Here is a 16377-nt window from a genome sequence, read left to right as displayed (position 1 = left end):
TCAGCTGGCTCTGTGGGTGACTCGACGGTGTTGTATCCCTAGCCAAAGCAGATGACATCATGGGGCCCGTGAGCCATGAGCTGGTGGACAAGAGCAGCGTCCTGCTGAGGTGGCAGGAGCCCCGGGAACCCAACGGCCTGATCCTGCTGTATGAAGTGAACTATGGGCACCCAGGGGATTCAGAGGTGGGAGCTGCTCCAAGACACACACACCCCTCCCCGGGTCTCTCCCCGCTGTCTGGTTTCCAGGCCGTGATGGGGCTTCCCAGTGCCCTGAGTTTGGCTGTAACTGCTGTGGGGAAGATGCAAGAATCATGCAGGCTGGGAACAAAGAGTTCCTCCCTCCCTTCCTCCCTCCCTCTGTATCCCTGGGGCTGGTGGGGTCTGCCCTGCCAGGGCGCAGCCCTCCCTGTCCTTCAGGTGCCGTGCTCTGCCATGGCTTCCTGGTGCCTGTTGCAGGAGCCGGCTGCCGGTTCGTCCCGGGCAGGTGAGGGTCAACGTGTCCCTTCTCTTGTCCCCCCACCCCTTGCCTCCTTCAGGAGCATCACCACTGCATCTCTCGGAAGCATTTCACCAGAGACCAGGGCTGCAAGCTGCGGGGGCTGCAACCCGGGAACTACAGCGTGCGCGTCCGGGCCACCTCGCTGGCCGGCAACGGATCCTGGACGGAGCCAACCTACTTCTACGTCTCTGATTATAGTAAGCTTGCCGACTTTTATTTATTTACTTATTTTGCGGTTTATGACCCCCACCCCCGGCCAAGGCCAGGCTCAGGGCGGGTCACATCATCTAAAATGCATCAAAACATCCACGGTAAAATCAATAACAATTTATAAAATTAAACAGTAAAATCCAAATTAAAACCCTTAAAACTCTAGATGGCGCCCAGTTCAACTCATAGTGCCCGGAATAGGCAGCAGGTTACCCCCATTTAAAAAAAATAGCATAAAGGCAGAGTGGGGGGAATAGGGGGGCCTGCAAAAGATGGTACCCGCAGCTGCCCTCACCTGTAGGTCTGGCGGAAAAGCTCTGTTTTGCATTCCCTGTGGAACTCTTTTCACAAGCCGTTTCTGTATCACTCAAAGGCGTGGAGGAGGGAGTCTCTCCCTCGTGCCCCCCCCCCCCGGTGTTCTGTGTGTCCTCCGCATTTACCTCCAAGCCCCTGTGGTGGGTTGGAAAGAAGGGCCTGTTGGCAGGCTTGGGGAAGGGGCTTTGGGGCCTGGCCTGACTGCATTTACCTTTCCTTTATCCCTTAGAAGCTTCTTGATCCATTGATCTTGATCAGCATGAATCTAATGTTTGAGGGATACAAGGACTGAAATAAATCTTGCCACTGGCAATGTAGCCTTGGGATCCCTGTCGCTTAATTAAAAAAGGCACTATGTCAGACATAGAGGCATTAGATTTATATGTTAAAAGGGGGGAGAGATAACATGATTGAAGTTCCTTCATAAAAGCGGCATTCCAAGAGGGCAGGAGGCTAGTGAATCACTAGAGCCAGAGGAGCAAGGACAGGTCCTGTCTGGGTCTGGTATATTCAAAATTCTGCCCTGCACAACCATAGAGGGGTCAGCATTCAGTCTAGCTAAACAGAAGGCCCTAGAAAGACGAGGAGTTGTCAAATAATAAGTATAAGCGGGCAAACCACGTGGTGGTGATATTCCAAAAAACGGAGATGCACAAACGCGGCGAGTACGAAAAGTAGTGCTGTTATAATCAAGCTTTAATGCACTTTTTAATTTTGGTGAAATTACTTTGCATTACCTCTTCCCACCCCCAACCCTTTCTAGTGAACACTCCGACCAACCTCGTGGGGGTGATCGTTCCTGTCATCTTCACTTTCTTCTTCATCGGCATCATCGGAGGAGCCTACATCTTTGTCAAAAAGAGGTGGGTGCCTCCTGGTCAGCCTCAGGGTGAAGGCAGCTCAGAGGAAGAGTTCTGCTGCTTCACCGGCATTGAAGGAAGTTCTGGCTGAGCGACTCTTCAGGGTGGGGAGGGAGGGCAGGATCGCTTTCCTTCCTTGAGCCAGCTAGTCTCCTTACGCCTTTCTCCAGCGCATATTAAAGTTTTCTCCAACAAAATGAGGATCATAAAACACCTAAGTGCTTAAAAAAAAAAACTTTAAATACATTTGGTATGAGGAAAAGATTCCCAGAACCAACGGGTTGAAATTAAATCAAAAGAGTTTCAGTCTAGACATTAGGAAGAATTTCCTAACAGTTAGAGTGGTTCCTCAGTGGAACAGGCTTCCTTGGGAGGTGGTAAGAGCTCCTTCCCTGGAGGTTTTTAAGCAGAGGCTGGATGGCCACCTGTCAGCAAGGCTGATTCTATGACCTTAGGCAGTTCATGAGAGGGAGGGCACCTTGACCATCTTCTGGGCATGGAGTAGGAGTCACTGGATGTGTGTGTGGGGGGGTAAGTTTGGAGTTTCCTGCATTGTGCAGGGGGTTGGACTAGATGACCCTGGTGGTCCCTTCCAACTCTATGATTCTATGATTCCCTCCCCCCCCCCCCCCCCGGTACCTGTCTCTGTGGTTGGTGCTTTCTGGATGGCTGTGTTTGAAAGAACTGCTCTGCGAACTGGAACAGACGGGCAAGAAACGTCTCCTTGTCTTTGTTTCCCTGTGACCCTTCTAGGCAAACAGAAGGACCAACGGGGCCGCTCTACGCATCCTCCAATCCAGAGTACCTCAGTGCCAGTGATGGTGAGAAGGGGGGGCTTTCTGGGACTTCCGCAGGGAGATGGTTCTCCAGATAGCTGCCATTGCAGAGGGGCCATGGGTCTCCCTGCACTTTCCTTGGCTCGTCCTCCCCCCCGCCCCCCAGGGCCGTAATTTCACCACCACCCTTGTGCCCCCGGAGGAGCTTTTCTGGCTTTCTAAAAAATGGCTGGGTCACTGCAGCACAGTAACAGAACTGTCTACTGCCAGATTGATGCCGTAGCTAAAAAGACAAATGCGATCTTGGGCTGTTATCAACCGAAGTATAGTGTCCAGATCATGCAAAGTGATGGTATCGCTTTACTCTGCTCTGGTTAGACCTCACCTAGAGTATCATGTTCAGTTTTGGCAACTGCAATTTAAGAAAGATGTAGACAAGCTGGAACGGGTCCAGAGGAGGGCAACCAAGATGGTGAGGGGTCTGGAGACCAAGTCCTATGAGGAAAGGTTGAAGGAGCTGGGCATGCTTAGCCTGCAGAGGAGAAGACTGAGAGGGGATAGGATAACCATCTTCAAGTACTTGAAGGGCTGTCATAGAGAGGAGAGTGCCGAGTTGTTTTCTGTTGCCCCAGAAGATCGGACCAGAACCAACAGGTGGAAATTACATCAGAAGTGTTTCCGTCTAGACATTAGGAAGTTAGAGCAATTCCTGAGTGGAACAGGCTTCCTCGGGAGGTGGTGAGCTCTCCTTCCCTGGAGGTTTTTAAGCAGAGGCTAGCTGGCCATCTGTCAGCAATGCTGATTCTATGGCCTTAGGCATATAATGAGAGGGAGGGCATCTTGGCCATCTTCTAGGCATGGAGTAGGGGTCACTGGGGGTGTAGGCCTTAGAGGTAGTTGTGAATTTCCTGCATTGTGCAGGGGGTTGGACTAGGTGACCCTGGTGGTACCTTCCAATTCTATGATTCCTGGCCGGGAGTCATTTGCTGGAGACCCACTTTCCCCCCCTCCTTCCTCGCTTGCAGTTTATGTCCCCGATGAGTGGGAAGTCCCCCGGGAGAAGATCTCCCTCCTGCGGGAGCTGGGCCAGGGCTCCTTCGGCATGGTGTACCAGGGGATCGCCAAGGACATTGTCAAGGGCGAGGCGGAGACCCGGGTTGCCGTGAAGACGGTGAATGAGTCGGCCAGCCTGCGGGAGCGGATCGAGTTCTTGAACGAGGCTTCGGTGATGAAGGGCTTCAGATGCCACCATGTGGTGAGGGAGGCCGCTGCGCCTTGGCTGAGAGTAGGGCCATTTATGTCGGGTAAATTTTGATGCTCACTCAAAGCTCTTTTTAAAAATGCGACCTTTAAACTGCCTATTTACGGTCCCAACGCAAAAGGAGAACTCTCCCCCACTCGCCTGCTCCTTCGTTCCTGTTTGCATAGCCATTAGCAACTGCTGTATGCATAACTAACTCATGGCTGTCATTTTGTATGCTTCCTTGAGGGAATTCTTCAGTGCGGGAGCGGAGCAAACACAAAAGGTCGCGTCAAAGGGGCTCTTAAAAAATGTGAAGCAGGTATGCGCCGGCTTCGCAGTCACTTCCTGATTGACGTTTCAGAGTGAAAAACTGCAAAAAAAATATGCAGGGCACTTAAGCCTGGAACGTGGTGCTAATTCCCAAGCATAAATGGCCTAGGTGTGCAGCCCGGGAAAGTCTCTGAAAAGCAGCCAGAGGGCTCAGGAAGCATTTGCTGTGTGTGTGTCTAAGCGGTGCTGTTTGCTGTTTGAACTGGGGTGGGAGAACGACTCGGTTGACCTTGTTCCATAACGTGCAGTTTGGAAAATGACCTGACCGGGGTGGGGTCACTCCTGGACCCCATTCGGAAATGGAGGCTTGACCACAGCACTGAAAGCAGGCCCCGCCTATTGGCAAGCCCCTTTGTGGGTCAGAAGAAGAAGTGTTGGTTTTTATATGCCGACTTTCTCTGCCACTTAAGGTGGAATCAAACCGGCTGACAATCACCTTCCCATCCCCTCTCCACAACAGACACCCTGTGAGGTAGGTGGGGCTGAGAGAGCTGTGACTAGCCCAAGGTCACCCAGCTGGCCTCATGTGGAGCAGTGGGGAAACCAACCCGGTTCACCAGATCAGCCTCCGCTACTCATGTGGAGGAGTGGGGAATCAAACCCAGTTCTCCAGAACAGAGTCCACCACTCCAAACCACCGCTCTTAACCACTACACCACACTGGCTCTCAGAACTCAGGCGGGGCCCGTCTCTGACTCATGAGCCGTCTCTAACATTTGTCTGCCACGGAAGACCTGTCCGGTCATGACTATTCACGGCAGGAGCTGCAAGGAAAGGATGGAGGGGCTTTAGCTCCTCCTGCACCTCCGAGTCTGACTCCCCCCCCCCCATCTTTCTGTCCTCAGGTTTGCCTCCTGGGGGTGGTTTCCAAAGGGCAGCCCACCCTCGTCGTCATGGAGCTCATGGCCCATGGGGACCTGAAGAGCTACTTGAGATCCTTGCGCCTGGATGCTGAGGTATCTGCTTGGGCGGGGGGGGGGGATGCTTGGGGGGGCAGCCTGGGACAATGGGGGAGGAGGAGGAGGGTCTCTGCCGACGGGGCCCTCTCCTCGTGGTGCGTGTAGCTTTTTTTCTTGGCTTGCCAGAACAATCCCGGCCGCCCACCGCCTACTCTTCGGGAGATGATCCAGATGGCTGCAGAGATTGCCGACGGCATGGCTTACCTGAATGCCAAGAAATTTGTCCACCGGGACCTGGCAGCCCGGAACTGCATGGTAGCGGAAGACTTCACAGTGAAGATTGGAGGTACACCCCACTTCCTGGCCGCCTCCACATTCAGCACCCCCCTTCCCCCAGGAGGTCAAACACACATGAACACATGAAGCTGCCTCATACTGAATCAGACCCCCCCCCCTTGGTCCATCGAAATCAGTACTGTCCACTCAGACCAGCAGCGGCTCTCCAGGGTCTCAGGCAAGGGTCTTTTCACTTCACCTACTTGCCTGGTCCCTTTAACTGGAGATGCCAGGGATTGAACCTGGGACCTTCTGATTGCCAAGCAGATGCTCTACCACTGAGCCACGGCTCCTCCCCTCCTGGAGGACTGAGTCGGTCACTCACTCCAGGCTGAGTATGACCGTTGAGTCTGTGGAGGAAGAACTTGCTAAGGGACATTTGGCAGGTCTGGGTCTCCCCCTTCTCTGCCCTCCCAGCACTTACCCAGGTTAGGAGTCCCCAGAATCCACCCCCCCCCACTTTCAGACAGAGCTAATCTGCATTCCCTGCTTTGCTGCATCTTCCATGAGCTCACGATGAGCTTCTCTGCCCTCAGACTTTGGCATGACCAGGGACATCTACGAGACCGACTACTACCGCAAAGGAGGGAAGGGCCTCCTGCCCGTGCGGTGGATGGCACCTGAGTCCCTGAAGGACGGGGTCTTCACAGCCCATTCTGACGTGTGGTAAGCAGAGCTCTGCCTTGTGGAGAAGCCGGAGGGGAGCATGGCCTGCCCAAGGCTCCCTGCTTCTCACTCTCCTTCTTCCACAGGTCCTTTGGGGTTGTCCTCTGGGAGATCAGCAGCTTGGCGGAGCAGCCTTACCAGGGGCTCTCCAACGAGCAAGTCCTGAAGTTCGTCATGGACGGAGGATGCCTAGAGAGGCCGGAAAACTGTGCGGAGCGGCTGTAAGTCTCGGGGCTTCTTGCAGGGTGGCTGAGAACAGGGCCTGACATTCCTTGTGGGGGCAGCAGAACCAGGGGTGTGCTCCCTCCCATCCCCTCCATCTGTGCTTGGGGGTGGGGACAATCCAGAGTTCCTCCTGGCCTGTCAATGGGTCTCTCCCTGCTCCAGAGGGGGGTGGGGGGTACTAGGTCTGCTCCTCCAAGTGTGCTGCAAAGACGTGGAAGCCGCTTAATCTGGTGCAGGGAAGAAACAGCCCCCAGGATTAGGAGGCACCGCAATTTAAGAAAGATGTAGACAAGCTGGAACGTGTCCAGAGGGCAACAAAGATGGTGAGGGGTCTGGAGACCAAGTCCTTTGAGGAAAGGTTGAAGGAGCTGGGGATGTTTAGCCTGAAGAGGAGAAGACTGAGAAAGGATATGATAACCATCTTCAAGTACTTGAAGGGCTGTCATAGAGAGGAGGGTGCCGAGTTGTTTTCTGTCGCCCCAGAAGGTCGGACCAGAACCAACGGGTTGAAATTAAATCAAAAGAGTTTCTGTCTAGACATTAGGAAGAACTTTCTAACAGTTAAGAGCTGTTCCTCAGTAGAACAGGCTTCCTCGGGAGGTGGTGAGCTCTCCTTCCCTGGAGGTTTTTAAGCAGAGGCTGGATAGTCATCTGTCAGCAATGCTGATCCTATGACCATAAGCAGATGATAAGAGGGAGGGCACTTTGGCCATCTTCTGGGCATGGGTGTGTGGGGGAGGTCGTCATGAATTTCCTGCATTGTGCAGGGGGTTGGACTAGATGACCCTGGTGGTCCCTTCCAACTCTGATTCTATGAGGCAAAGGCTCTGCCTTCCCGTTTAAAGGGGGGGAGTGGGGGGGCAGAAAGCAGGGCTTGTCTGGCCCACCGTGGCTGACCCAGCTCTCTGTGTTTCTCTCTGTGTGGTTCCAGCCACAGCCTCATGCAGATGTGCTGGCAGTACAACCCCAAGATGCGTCCCTCCTTCATCGAGATCATTGAGATGCTGAAGGAGGACCTCCACCCAGCCTTTCAGGAGGTCTCCTTTTTCTACAGCGTGGAGAACAAGCCCCCCGAGACGGAGGAGTTCGAGATGGACTTTGAGAACATGGAGAGCATTCCCCTTGACCCTGCCTCCTACACACAGCAGGGCGAGGCCTTGGGGCGGGACGGCAGGCCCTCCGTGGGGCTTAAGGGCAACTACGAGGAACACATACCGTACACTCACATGAACGGGGGCAAGAAGAACGGCCGCATCCTCCGCTCCAGCCCTTCCTAAGGCCAGGGGGGTCCTTCTCTCTCTCGCTTTCTCGGGCTTTCCTTCCGCCACCCAACTCAGGGCTTGCAGTGCTGCTGCCGCCACCGGCAAGAGACACGGACTCGCTTTCTCGTCAGACGTCGAATCACCCCAAAATTATGATGAATCTGGTTGTGTCCTTTTTCTTTTTGTTGACTGGCTGTTGACGGACGCATCCGTGAAACACAAACCGACCCTGCAGCAGCTGATCCCCTCTGGTGTTGAGATTGGCGCTGACCTCGCAGGGGGGAAGAAGGGAGAGCCCCGGTCTGCCTTTGGCCCCGCAGTGGGGATCTGGGGTTCTCGTCGGAGCCTTCCCAGCCGATCCCGGAGCCATTCCTCCCACCGGCCTCTTTTTCTGAAGGTTTCTCGTTGTTGCTTCAGGAAGGCGGAAGGGTCTGCAGGACGTTTCTGAGGAGCGCTCGCCTTTCCCCTTCTTGGAGTTGACCAAGAGCTGCTGCTGCTTTCCCTCTGGCTGGGTCGGGGTGCAGCCAGGCAGGTGGATGTGTCTAGAGTGCGTGCACACATGTACACCTGCTCAAGGGTGAGGCAGAAGGCAATGCGGCTGGGTCTTTCGTACATAAGCCTGAGAGGTGGGAACCGGCGGGTGTCCCCTTTGCCCAGCTCTCTTCTCTCCTGCAATCCCACCTGAATGAATTCAGGACCGATAATTTTTACACGGAAGAACTCAGGAGAAGGGACCCCTGTTCCCTCTCTCCCTGCATTCAGCAGGCAGAGTAGCTAAAGCAGAAGCCAAAATGAGTGGGGATTTTGCCACCGCCAGTGCTCTGCACACACACACCCCGCCTGAGCCCCAGACAGCTCTTCACCCCCCACCCCGTCCCTCGAGCTCTACCTGCGCAGCATTAACTGTATATATGTATGATTGTGACATATTTAAGCCTCCGCCGTATACCTCCTCTAACTTATTGATGCCTTTGACCTCTTGTTGGCGTTTCTGGGGGGGGGCTTTCTTTGACCTCTGAGCTGATTCTGTCGTGTGTCCCCCCCCCCCCACCTTGACGTTCCTCAGCCTGCGCTTTTAGCTCTTTTTAAACCCAAATCTTGGAGCGGTTGGAGGTGGCTCTTCAGCTCCCACTGGAGGATTCTTGGCATGTCTCTCTCTCTCTCTTGGGCCTTCCACCAGGCACAAGGCAGAGAGCAGAAGAGAGCTGGACCTGGGATGCTTGCTCCTGCGGCCTCTCTCTCTCTCCCCCCACCCACTCGTGAACCAGGGCCTGCTTGTGTGTGCCTAGTTTCAGTGAGGCCTGCGGAGTCCTTTGCCTTGTATGGCTCAGAGCACGAAGAGAGCCCTGCTGGATCAGGCCAACTGTCCATCTAGTTCAGCATCCTGTTCAAGCAGTGGCCAACCAGATGCTTCTAGGAAGCCCCCACCCCAAGCAGGGCCTGAAGGCAACCCCCCTTTGGGGTGGTCATTGAGCTATTATGGTGAATAATGTTCTTGGGTACAGCCCTCTGAACCCCGGGAACTCTGTTTTTTCTACAGGCAGGCAAAGGAAAACAGTTTCTTACTCACAGTTTTGGAAAACCTGGCCTTGCTTTGCAGTGGGTGCGAATCCAGAGGGAATGTCTCCCAGTTGGGCCGCGGGCGAGCTGCTTTCCCTGCGTAGGTTGCCTTTCTTTCTTTCTTTCTTTTTCTTTCTTTCTTTCTTTCTTTCTTTCTTTCTTTCTTTCTTTCTTTCTTTCTTTCTTTCTTTCTTTCTCTCTCGCTCTCTCGCTCTCTCGCTCTCTCGCTCTCTCTTGCTCTTTCATCCCTCGGAGGGCTTTCCTCTCCAAACAGTGCACTTTAATGCTTTTCTCCCCACAGCCTCATAGCAACGACTGGGCAAAATAGCATCTCCCCACCCCCCACCCCGGTTCCCTTCCACACACACACCCCAGCCATGTTTCAGTTTCTCTGCAACATAAAGGGGTTTGTCTGCCTATCCAGGTGGGACATGGCCATTGCCACATTGCTTTTCTCTTCCAATTTTCCAAATCAGCTCATAAAAAGCTTGTTTCCTTTTAATGTGAATCATTATGTTGAGAAATGGGGGCGGGGGGGAGGACTTTTCAAGCTGCATAAAATGAATTGATCTACACAAAGCCCAAACTGGGGGAGGGGGCGCGGCTGCTTCTCTCTGCCCGGCCCCTCCCCCTCAGGGTCTCAGTGAGGATTCGCTCCTTGGTGATTTTTGCATTCCGTTAAGGACAGGGGAATAAGTTTGAACTAAAATTTGAATTTTGAGGGAGGAGGAACGGGTCTTGGCTGGAGGGGTGGGGGCGGAAGGATCCAGTGGAGTAGAATGTGGGAGCCTCAGGCAGTGTTGCATGAGAGTAGTTCAGCACTGCCCAAAAGAGCTGTCAGGCACGAGGTGACCCGTGGGGGAAAGGACACGTTGTGGGCCTTTGCGCCAGACCCCTTTCTCTTCTGGGGTTTTTGGGAGTGTGGGTGGAGAGGATGTGTGGCTGGGCTTTTCTGTCAAGGGGCTTAAGGGAATTTGGAAATACAGCGGCTCAGGCCACCCACCCCCCATTCTGTGCTGCTGTTTCCCAGTGCAGGAGGCTCCGTGCGAAGGAAGGCACCTCACTCCGGGGAGAAGCACCCCCTCTAGCAGAACAGGTCTGCAGGATCCAACCCAACCATCCCCTTCCTTTAGCTTCTCTCCCCCCTCCTCAATAGCGTAGCTTTCTCTGCTCATATCTCCAATATTACACACGGATAGGGTTGCCAACTGCCAGGTAGTAGCAGGAGATCTCTTGCTAATACAACTGATCTCCAGCCGATAGAGATCAGATCATCTCAGGCTCCACCCCAAAAATCTCCCGCTGGTGGCAAAGGGACCTGGCAACCCTACACACAGAACACCCCCCCCCGTGCAAGAGCGCTTGCCCTGCAGTGTTGGCCTTGGCGTGGCCTTCTGTGAAGCATGGCCATCTCCACTCACCCCTGGCGATCTGGTGACAGGCAGGGCTGGGGCTGCCCCCTCTTCCCTGGTTCTGTAGCTTGTTGGGGGGGGATAAGGGTGTGAGAAAGTGCTCAGCACCCCATGTGTGGCAGTTCCCGGCCCAAGTGCTGAGTGTGCCTTCCAGGGAGACCGCAGTCTGTGTGGCCCCTTCTGCCCAACCTTGCAAGGCTCTGTAGTTGAAGGGAGGGCCAGATCACCTGCTGGGGGGCACCTGAGGGTCGCTGCCCCCGCAGCAAGACTTCCAGCCCTTGGGGCATCTGGCCTGCAAGCCAAGAACTGCCGGCTCCTGGCTGGCTCCTCCCTGGGAATCTGACGGAGGGGGTCCATTCGGTGCCGCCACACTGCCGTTTGCCGGGGGTGGGTGGGGGAGAAGCAGGAGACTGCTGCCTGTTAGTCTGGAGCCCGAGCAAGCACGTCTCTCTCGTCTGTTCTTTGTGCGGGGGTCACTTTATAATGGGCTTTTCCCGCACGACTGTGCGCAAACGCATCTTAGGTGACCGTGCGTGAACTGCTGCTTCAACTGTGCTTTTGTGCTTTTTTTTGCCTGCGTTGGTGCCAACACCACAAGAACTGCCAGGCTCACACTTGACAACTTTTAGCATGTGTTGGGGGGTGGGGGAGCAACAGAGGAGCTGTCAAACTTCACAGAGTTCTGGGGATTTTGGCGCAGCCTTTTAAAGCCATTTGCAAATGTTGGAATGTGTTCCTCCGACCCCTGCAGCACAGGGGGAGGCCGGCCGCAGTGGGGCCCTGCTTCCGCCTGTGGCGTGGGACCACTTTTGCCGAGTGGTTGGGCCCTTGCGCACCTGCCCCAAAGGCCCCTTCCCAAAAGCCACATTCTCCCCCCAAAAAAATGAAAAGCCTAAAAAGCGGTTCCTGACCTCTTAGGAGCAAGGGTTTTTTTTTCCTGTGCCCCGCCAATGTGAATCGTGCCACGGATGCAGTTGCTTGTGTCGAGTCTCGCTCCCCCCCCCCCACCCCCGTCAGGCAAGCAGGGGCCCTGTTTTGAAAACAAGCTGATGGCTGCAGAGGAGCCCCCCCCCACCGCCAGCCACAGCCGGCCTTAAGGTTGCCCCCATCCCCCCCACAGGCCTCCTCCCTCCTCCGTGTCCATCTCAGGGCTCTGTGTGTGTGCGGGGCAGGCGGTCCCAGAACACGGAGAGAGAGAGTGGGGTGTTTTTTTTTTTTTTTTTTTTTTGCAAAAATGACTCTCCTGTAGTATAAAAGGATCAAAATGTGCCAAGGGGGAGAGGGGGGGAGAGACTAAAACAGAAAAACCCCACTTGATTTATTTTTTTCAGTGCTTTCATATTCAAGCCAAGCCGTGATGTGTACAGAGAGTATCTTTGGATATAAAGTGAAACGTTTTTTTTTGCCGTGTGTAAAATATTGAATGATTAAACTGTTTATATTAAAAAAAATTCTGAATAAATTATCCAGGAATATCTCTTGACTTGGGGGGGGGGGCGTCTCTCTTGCATCTGCCCGCTGCGTTCACTTCTGTGCTGTGCCAAAGGCCAGGCAAGGATCCACGGCAGTTTCCAGCAAAAAAAGGGTGTGAGCGTAGACCCCTTTCCCAACAGCAAAGAGGTTCTGGGGGTGTTCTAGGTGCCATTCAGCCCCCCACCCACCCACCACCACCCTGAGAAGGCAGAGACTGGCTGCGAGCCCCTAGCTAACACACAAACTCACACAGACCCGTGCACGCTGGTGGTCAGGGGTTTGAGCTGGCTCTCTTGGCTCATTGTCTCTGCCGTTCCACTGCTGCTGGCGGGGTGCCCGTTGCTCCCTGGAGAGGGCATTTCAGGGGTGGGGGCTCGGCTCCACTCTCCTGATTCAGCAGGCTGATCCCACAGACAGGAGGGGCCCTTCCTTCCAGCGTGGTGCAGTGGTTAAGAGCAGTGGTTTGGAGCGATGGAGTCTGATCTGGAGAACTGGGTTCGATTCCCCACTCCCCCACATGAGCGTCGGAGACTAATCTGGTGAACTGGATTGGTTTCCCCACTCCTACACACAAAGCCAGCTGAGTGACCTTGGGCTAGTCACAGCTCTCTCAGCCCCACCTACCTCACAGGGTATCTGTTGTGGGGAGGGGAAGGGAAGGCGATTGTGAGCCGGTTTAATTCTTTCTTAAGTGGTAGAGAAAGTCAGCATATAAAAACCAACTCTTCTTCTACCTGGGAAAGGCTCCACTGCCAGCAGAAAGCGTTGCAGGATCCGACCCCTTGCTCCAGTCTTTGAACTGTCACCTTGGCAGGGGTTTGGGCTGCCTGTGACGGGGAGGTAGGAGCATCCTAACAATAACCCAGACCTGTATCTTTTGTGTTTCAGGTGTCTTTTGAGGTAGCCTATGAAGAGGCAGCAACCTTACACAGAAACCGGTTAAATGCCTTTAACTATGTATTTGAGCCTCTGTTAGCTTTGGGGGGGGGGGAGTCTGGCCTCTGATGCCCTTGGAGTAGCAACCCCATGACCCCCACCAGACAAGACAGCCAAGAGCTTCCAGAGTTTCAGGCAGCTTGGGGGAGTCTGTCAGCTCCCCAGAGAAGGACACAAAGTACACATGCAGGAAAGAGGATATTTTGTTGGGGAGGGGGGAATCAGGCCTAGCAGGGGCAGCGAGGGAAGGCTCTGTCTCGAGAATAAGGGGAATGGTTCGGACCCCATCCCCAGCAGGTCAGCCTGCGTTTGCCACGGAAGTAATGACCTTAGGCAGTTCATGAGAGGGAGAGCATCTTGGCCATCTTCTGGGCATGGAGTATAGGTCACTGGGGGTGTGGGAGGGGGGAGGTAGTTGTGAATTTCCTGCATTGTGCAGGGGGTTGGACTAGATGACCCTGGTGGTCCCTTCCAATTCTATGATTCTGTGATTCTAATCCGGCTGCCCCAAGGACTGAACCGCACAGGGCAGGAGGGAGAAAGAGACAGCAGAGCCCGTGGGTTCTCCTCTGAGCCAGCTTCCCCTGATTCCTGCTGCCAAGGCGGCTGGGGCCACGTGGGCCTCGGGGCTCTCCCCACCAAAGAGGCTGGGGAGGCGCTCCCGCCCAGCCTCCAGCATTACATTGCCTTTCAGGGGCTGTTTCTTTGGCCCTCTTCTGAGCCGGGGCTTTGTGTGATTTATTTACTCCGTGGCTTCATTTATAGTCTGCCTTGGCTGTTGAGACGGGAGGCCGGCTGCGGAGTTAGGGAACAAAGCGATGCAAAAGGGCCGATACAACAAACAGGGTGATAAAACTGGGTTACACAATTAGAGGACCGTGAAATAAAAACAGGATAATGCATCTACTAAACAATGCAATATTTTTTGAGAACTGCCTGATGTTTTTTCATGAGCATTAAAACGACACACCTCCATTCCCTTTATAAAAAGAGCTCTTCTGAACAATTCTGTTTTAGCTCCCCGATTCCCTTTATAACACCGAACCTTTCCAGGCTCGATTCCAAGGTGTGCCAGCACCTTGAACTGAACCTGGGAACTGTTTGGTACCCAGTGGAGCAACTGCAGCGTGGGTGTGGTACGTGTGTCCTTCCTAGCTGCCAACAGCAATTGAGCCTGTGGCATTTTGTGTCCCCATTAAGGTCTTTCTTTGTGATCCTTTAAGCAGAGATTCCAGGCCCTGAGCTGGGGTCTTCTGTGGGAAAGGAAGCTGTTCTGCCCTCCTAGAGAGCCAGCATGGTGTAGTGGTGAAGAGCGGTGGTTTGGAGTGGTGGGCTCTGATCTGGAGAACCGGGTTTGATTCCCCACTCCTCCCCCACATGAGCGGTGGAGGCTAATCTGGTGGATTTGTTTCCCCACTCCTGCGCATGAAGCCAGCTGAGTGACCTTGGGCTAGTCACAGCTCTCTCTGAACTCTCTCGGCCTCACCTACCTCCCAGGGTGTCTGTTGTGGGGAGGGGAGGTGATTGGAAGCCAGTTTGATTCTTCCTTAAGTGGTGGAGAACGTCGGCATGTAAAAACCGACTCTTCTTCTTCAGAGAGGAGAGGTCCGGCCCGGAGACTTTCTGGGACTCCTTCTGTGTAAGGCAAAGCAAGCCAGTCACATTCCTGCGGGGCCGCCCTGGCAGACTGTGGCAGCAAAATAAGCCCGTGGCCCCACGCCCGCGAACCGACGACCACCCTATGCTTTTGGGAACTGCAGCCCCCCTTTCGCCTTGCCTTTCACGGCCTCTCGGCTGCTCGGCTTGTTTTCTTCCATCACCTCCCATATAAACGGCGACCTCCTGAGACACCTGGGGCTTGTGGCGCTGCAGCTGAAGAAGGGGGCCCCACTCCTCCTCCCCCAAACACAAACTCATGGGACACGAAGGGGCCGCTGGAGTCCTGCTTCTGTCAATGAGGAGGTGCGGCTTTTCCAGACAGGGGTGGTCTGCAGGTTGGCACAGGGCCGCCATCCAACTATAAGGGAAGTGTGGCGGGGGGGAGGGCTTATGAGCATCCCCCCAATTCGATGACCTTAGGCCAGTGGTTCCCAACCTTTTTTTGACCAGGGACCACTAGGACTTTTTTGTTCGGTGCCGGGACCCCAAGGTTCAAAATAAAAATTCCGAGAATTTGAAAATAAACTTTAATCATGTTTAACTGTTAGTTAAACATTAAACTTAGAATAATATTTGAATATGTTTTTTATAATAGAGAACTTTTAATTGAAAAGATTAATTTATTATGGGTTTATAACCTTAATTTAGTTCTTGCGGACCCCTGGGGGTCCGTGGACCCCCGGTTGGGAACCAGTGCCTTAGGCAGATGATGAGAGGGGAGGGCACCTTGGCCATCTTCTGGGCATGGAGTAGGGGGTCTCTGGGGGGGGAGGCAGTCGTGGGCAGGGGGTTGGACTAGATGGCCCTGGTGGTCCCTTCCCACTCTAGGATTCCAAGACCGAGTGTGGCGTGGAACCCGCCCCCCCCCCAAAAAAAACCCCTCCAGGTGGCACCAACCCAGCTGGATGGGTGCGTCTCCGCCCCGCTGTGCCCCGCGTGCCCCTGCTCGGTTGCCCAAGCCGCCACCCCAAGCAGGGGAGCGGAGCTGGGCGGGCTGTTGGGCTGGCTGGCTGCAGGGACGGAGGGATGGAGGGAGGGATGGAGGGAGGGTCCCGATCCTGCCGCCGCTCCGCCCCTCCCTGCGCCGGGCTGCGGCTTCCCCCATCAGCGGACGCTGCCTGCCCGCCCGCCGGTCCGCGGCAGCTGCGAGGCGCTGTGGGGCAGCCCCATGGCCGACTCGCTGCTCAACCACTCGTGGCCCTCCTTCTCGCGCCGCTGGATGAAGCGCTGGTCCTTCAAGCGAGGTCAGCAAGCGGGGCGGGCGGGGGGGGGGGCGAGCCAGGCGCGGCGCGGCGGACTCGGACCTGGAGCCCCGGGTTGCCTCCCCCCGCTCCTCCAGCTGGGGGGCCTGGGGCTAGGCACAGCTCTCTCGGCCCCACCGACCTCATCGAGCCCTCGAGTGGGAAGGGGCACCCAGGCTCATCTAGTCCAACCCCCTGCACAAGGCAGGACATTCACAACTACCTCCCCCCCCCCCCACCCACAGGGTATCTGTTGTGGGAAGGGGATTGTCAACTGGTGTGAGTCTCCCTTAAGAGGTCGAGAAAGTCGCCCTATCAAAGCCAGCTCTTCTTCTTCCAAGTCCTCAATGGGAGCTTCCCTGCCCCCCTTTTGGGGTCCCCCGGGGGCTTCCTCCTGCCTCTGTGGCATCAGTGTTGTGGGCCCCTGCCCCCCTGCCCTGGTGCTTCCATCCTAAGCATGGCAACCCCAGCTC

At 55.0% G+C, this 16377-nt stretch overlaps 2 protein-coding genes across 2 annotated transcripts in view; both read left to right on the top strand.

Moving 5' to 3' along the window:
• INSR (insulin receptor) overlaps positions 1–7638 on the top strand; it is a 69029-nt gene extending 61391 nt beyond the window's left edge. Inside the window, exons 12-21 of the mRNA XM_056867568.1 lie at positions 43–185; positions 542–698; positions 1790–1889; positions 2640–2707; positions 3688–3917; positions 5081–5191; positions 5321–5480; positions 6007–6136; positions 6223–6357; positions 7293–7638. Of these exons, the coding sequence (XP_056723546.1) occupies positions 43–185; positions 542–698; positions 1790–1889; positions 2640–2707; positions 3688–3917; positions 5081–5191; positions 5321–5480; positions 6007–6136; positions 6223–6357; positions 7293–7638 (1580 nt within the window). The remainder of the gene's footprint in view (positions 1–42; positions 186–541; positions 699–1789; positions 1890–2639; positions 2708–3687; positions 3918–5080; positions 5192–5320; positions 5481–6006; positions 6137–6222; positions 6358–7292) is intronic.
• Positions 7639–13276: 5638 nt separating this feature from the next.
• The window catches only part of ARHGEF18 (Rho/Rac guanine nucleotide exchange factor 18), a 69227-nt gene continuing 66126 nt past the window's right edge, over positions 13277–16377 (top strand). The window contains exons 1-2 of the mRNA XM_056867567.1: positions 13277–13324; positions 15772–15907. Coding sequence (XP_056723545.1) covers positions 13277–13324; positions 15772–15907 — 184 coding nt within the window. The remainder of the gene's footprint in view (positions 13325–15771; positions 15908–16377) is intronic.

Source organism: Euleptes europaea, chromosome 2 (genome assembly GCF_029931775.1).
Source record: "Euleptes europaea isolate rEulEur1 chromosome 2, rEulEur1.hap1, whole genome shotgun sequence".
Lineage (NCBI taxonomy): Eukaryota > Metazoa > Chordata > Lepidosauria > Squamata > Sphaerodactylidae > Euleptes > Euleptes europaea.
Note: the sequence above shows the minus strand (reverse complement) of the source record. Positions and strands in the feature narration are given on the sequence as shown.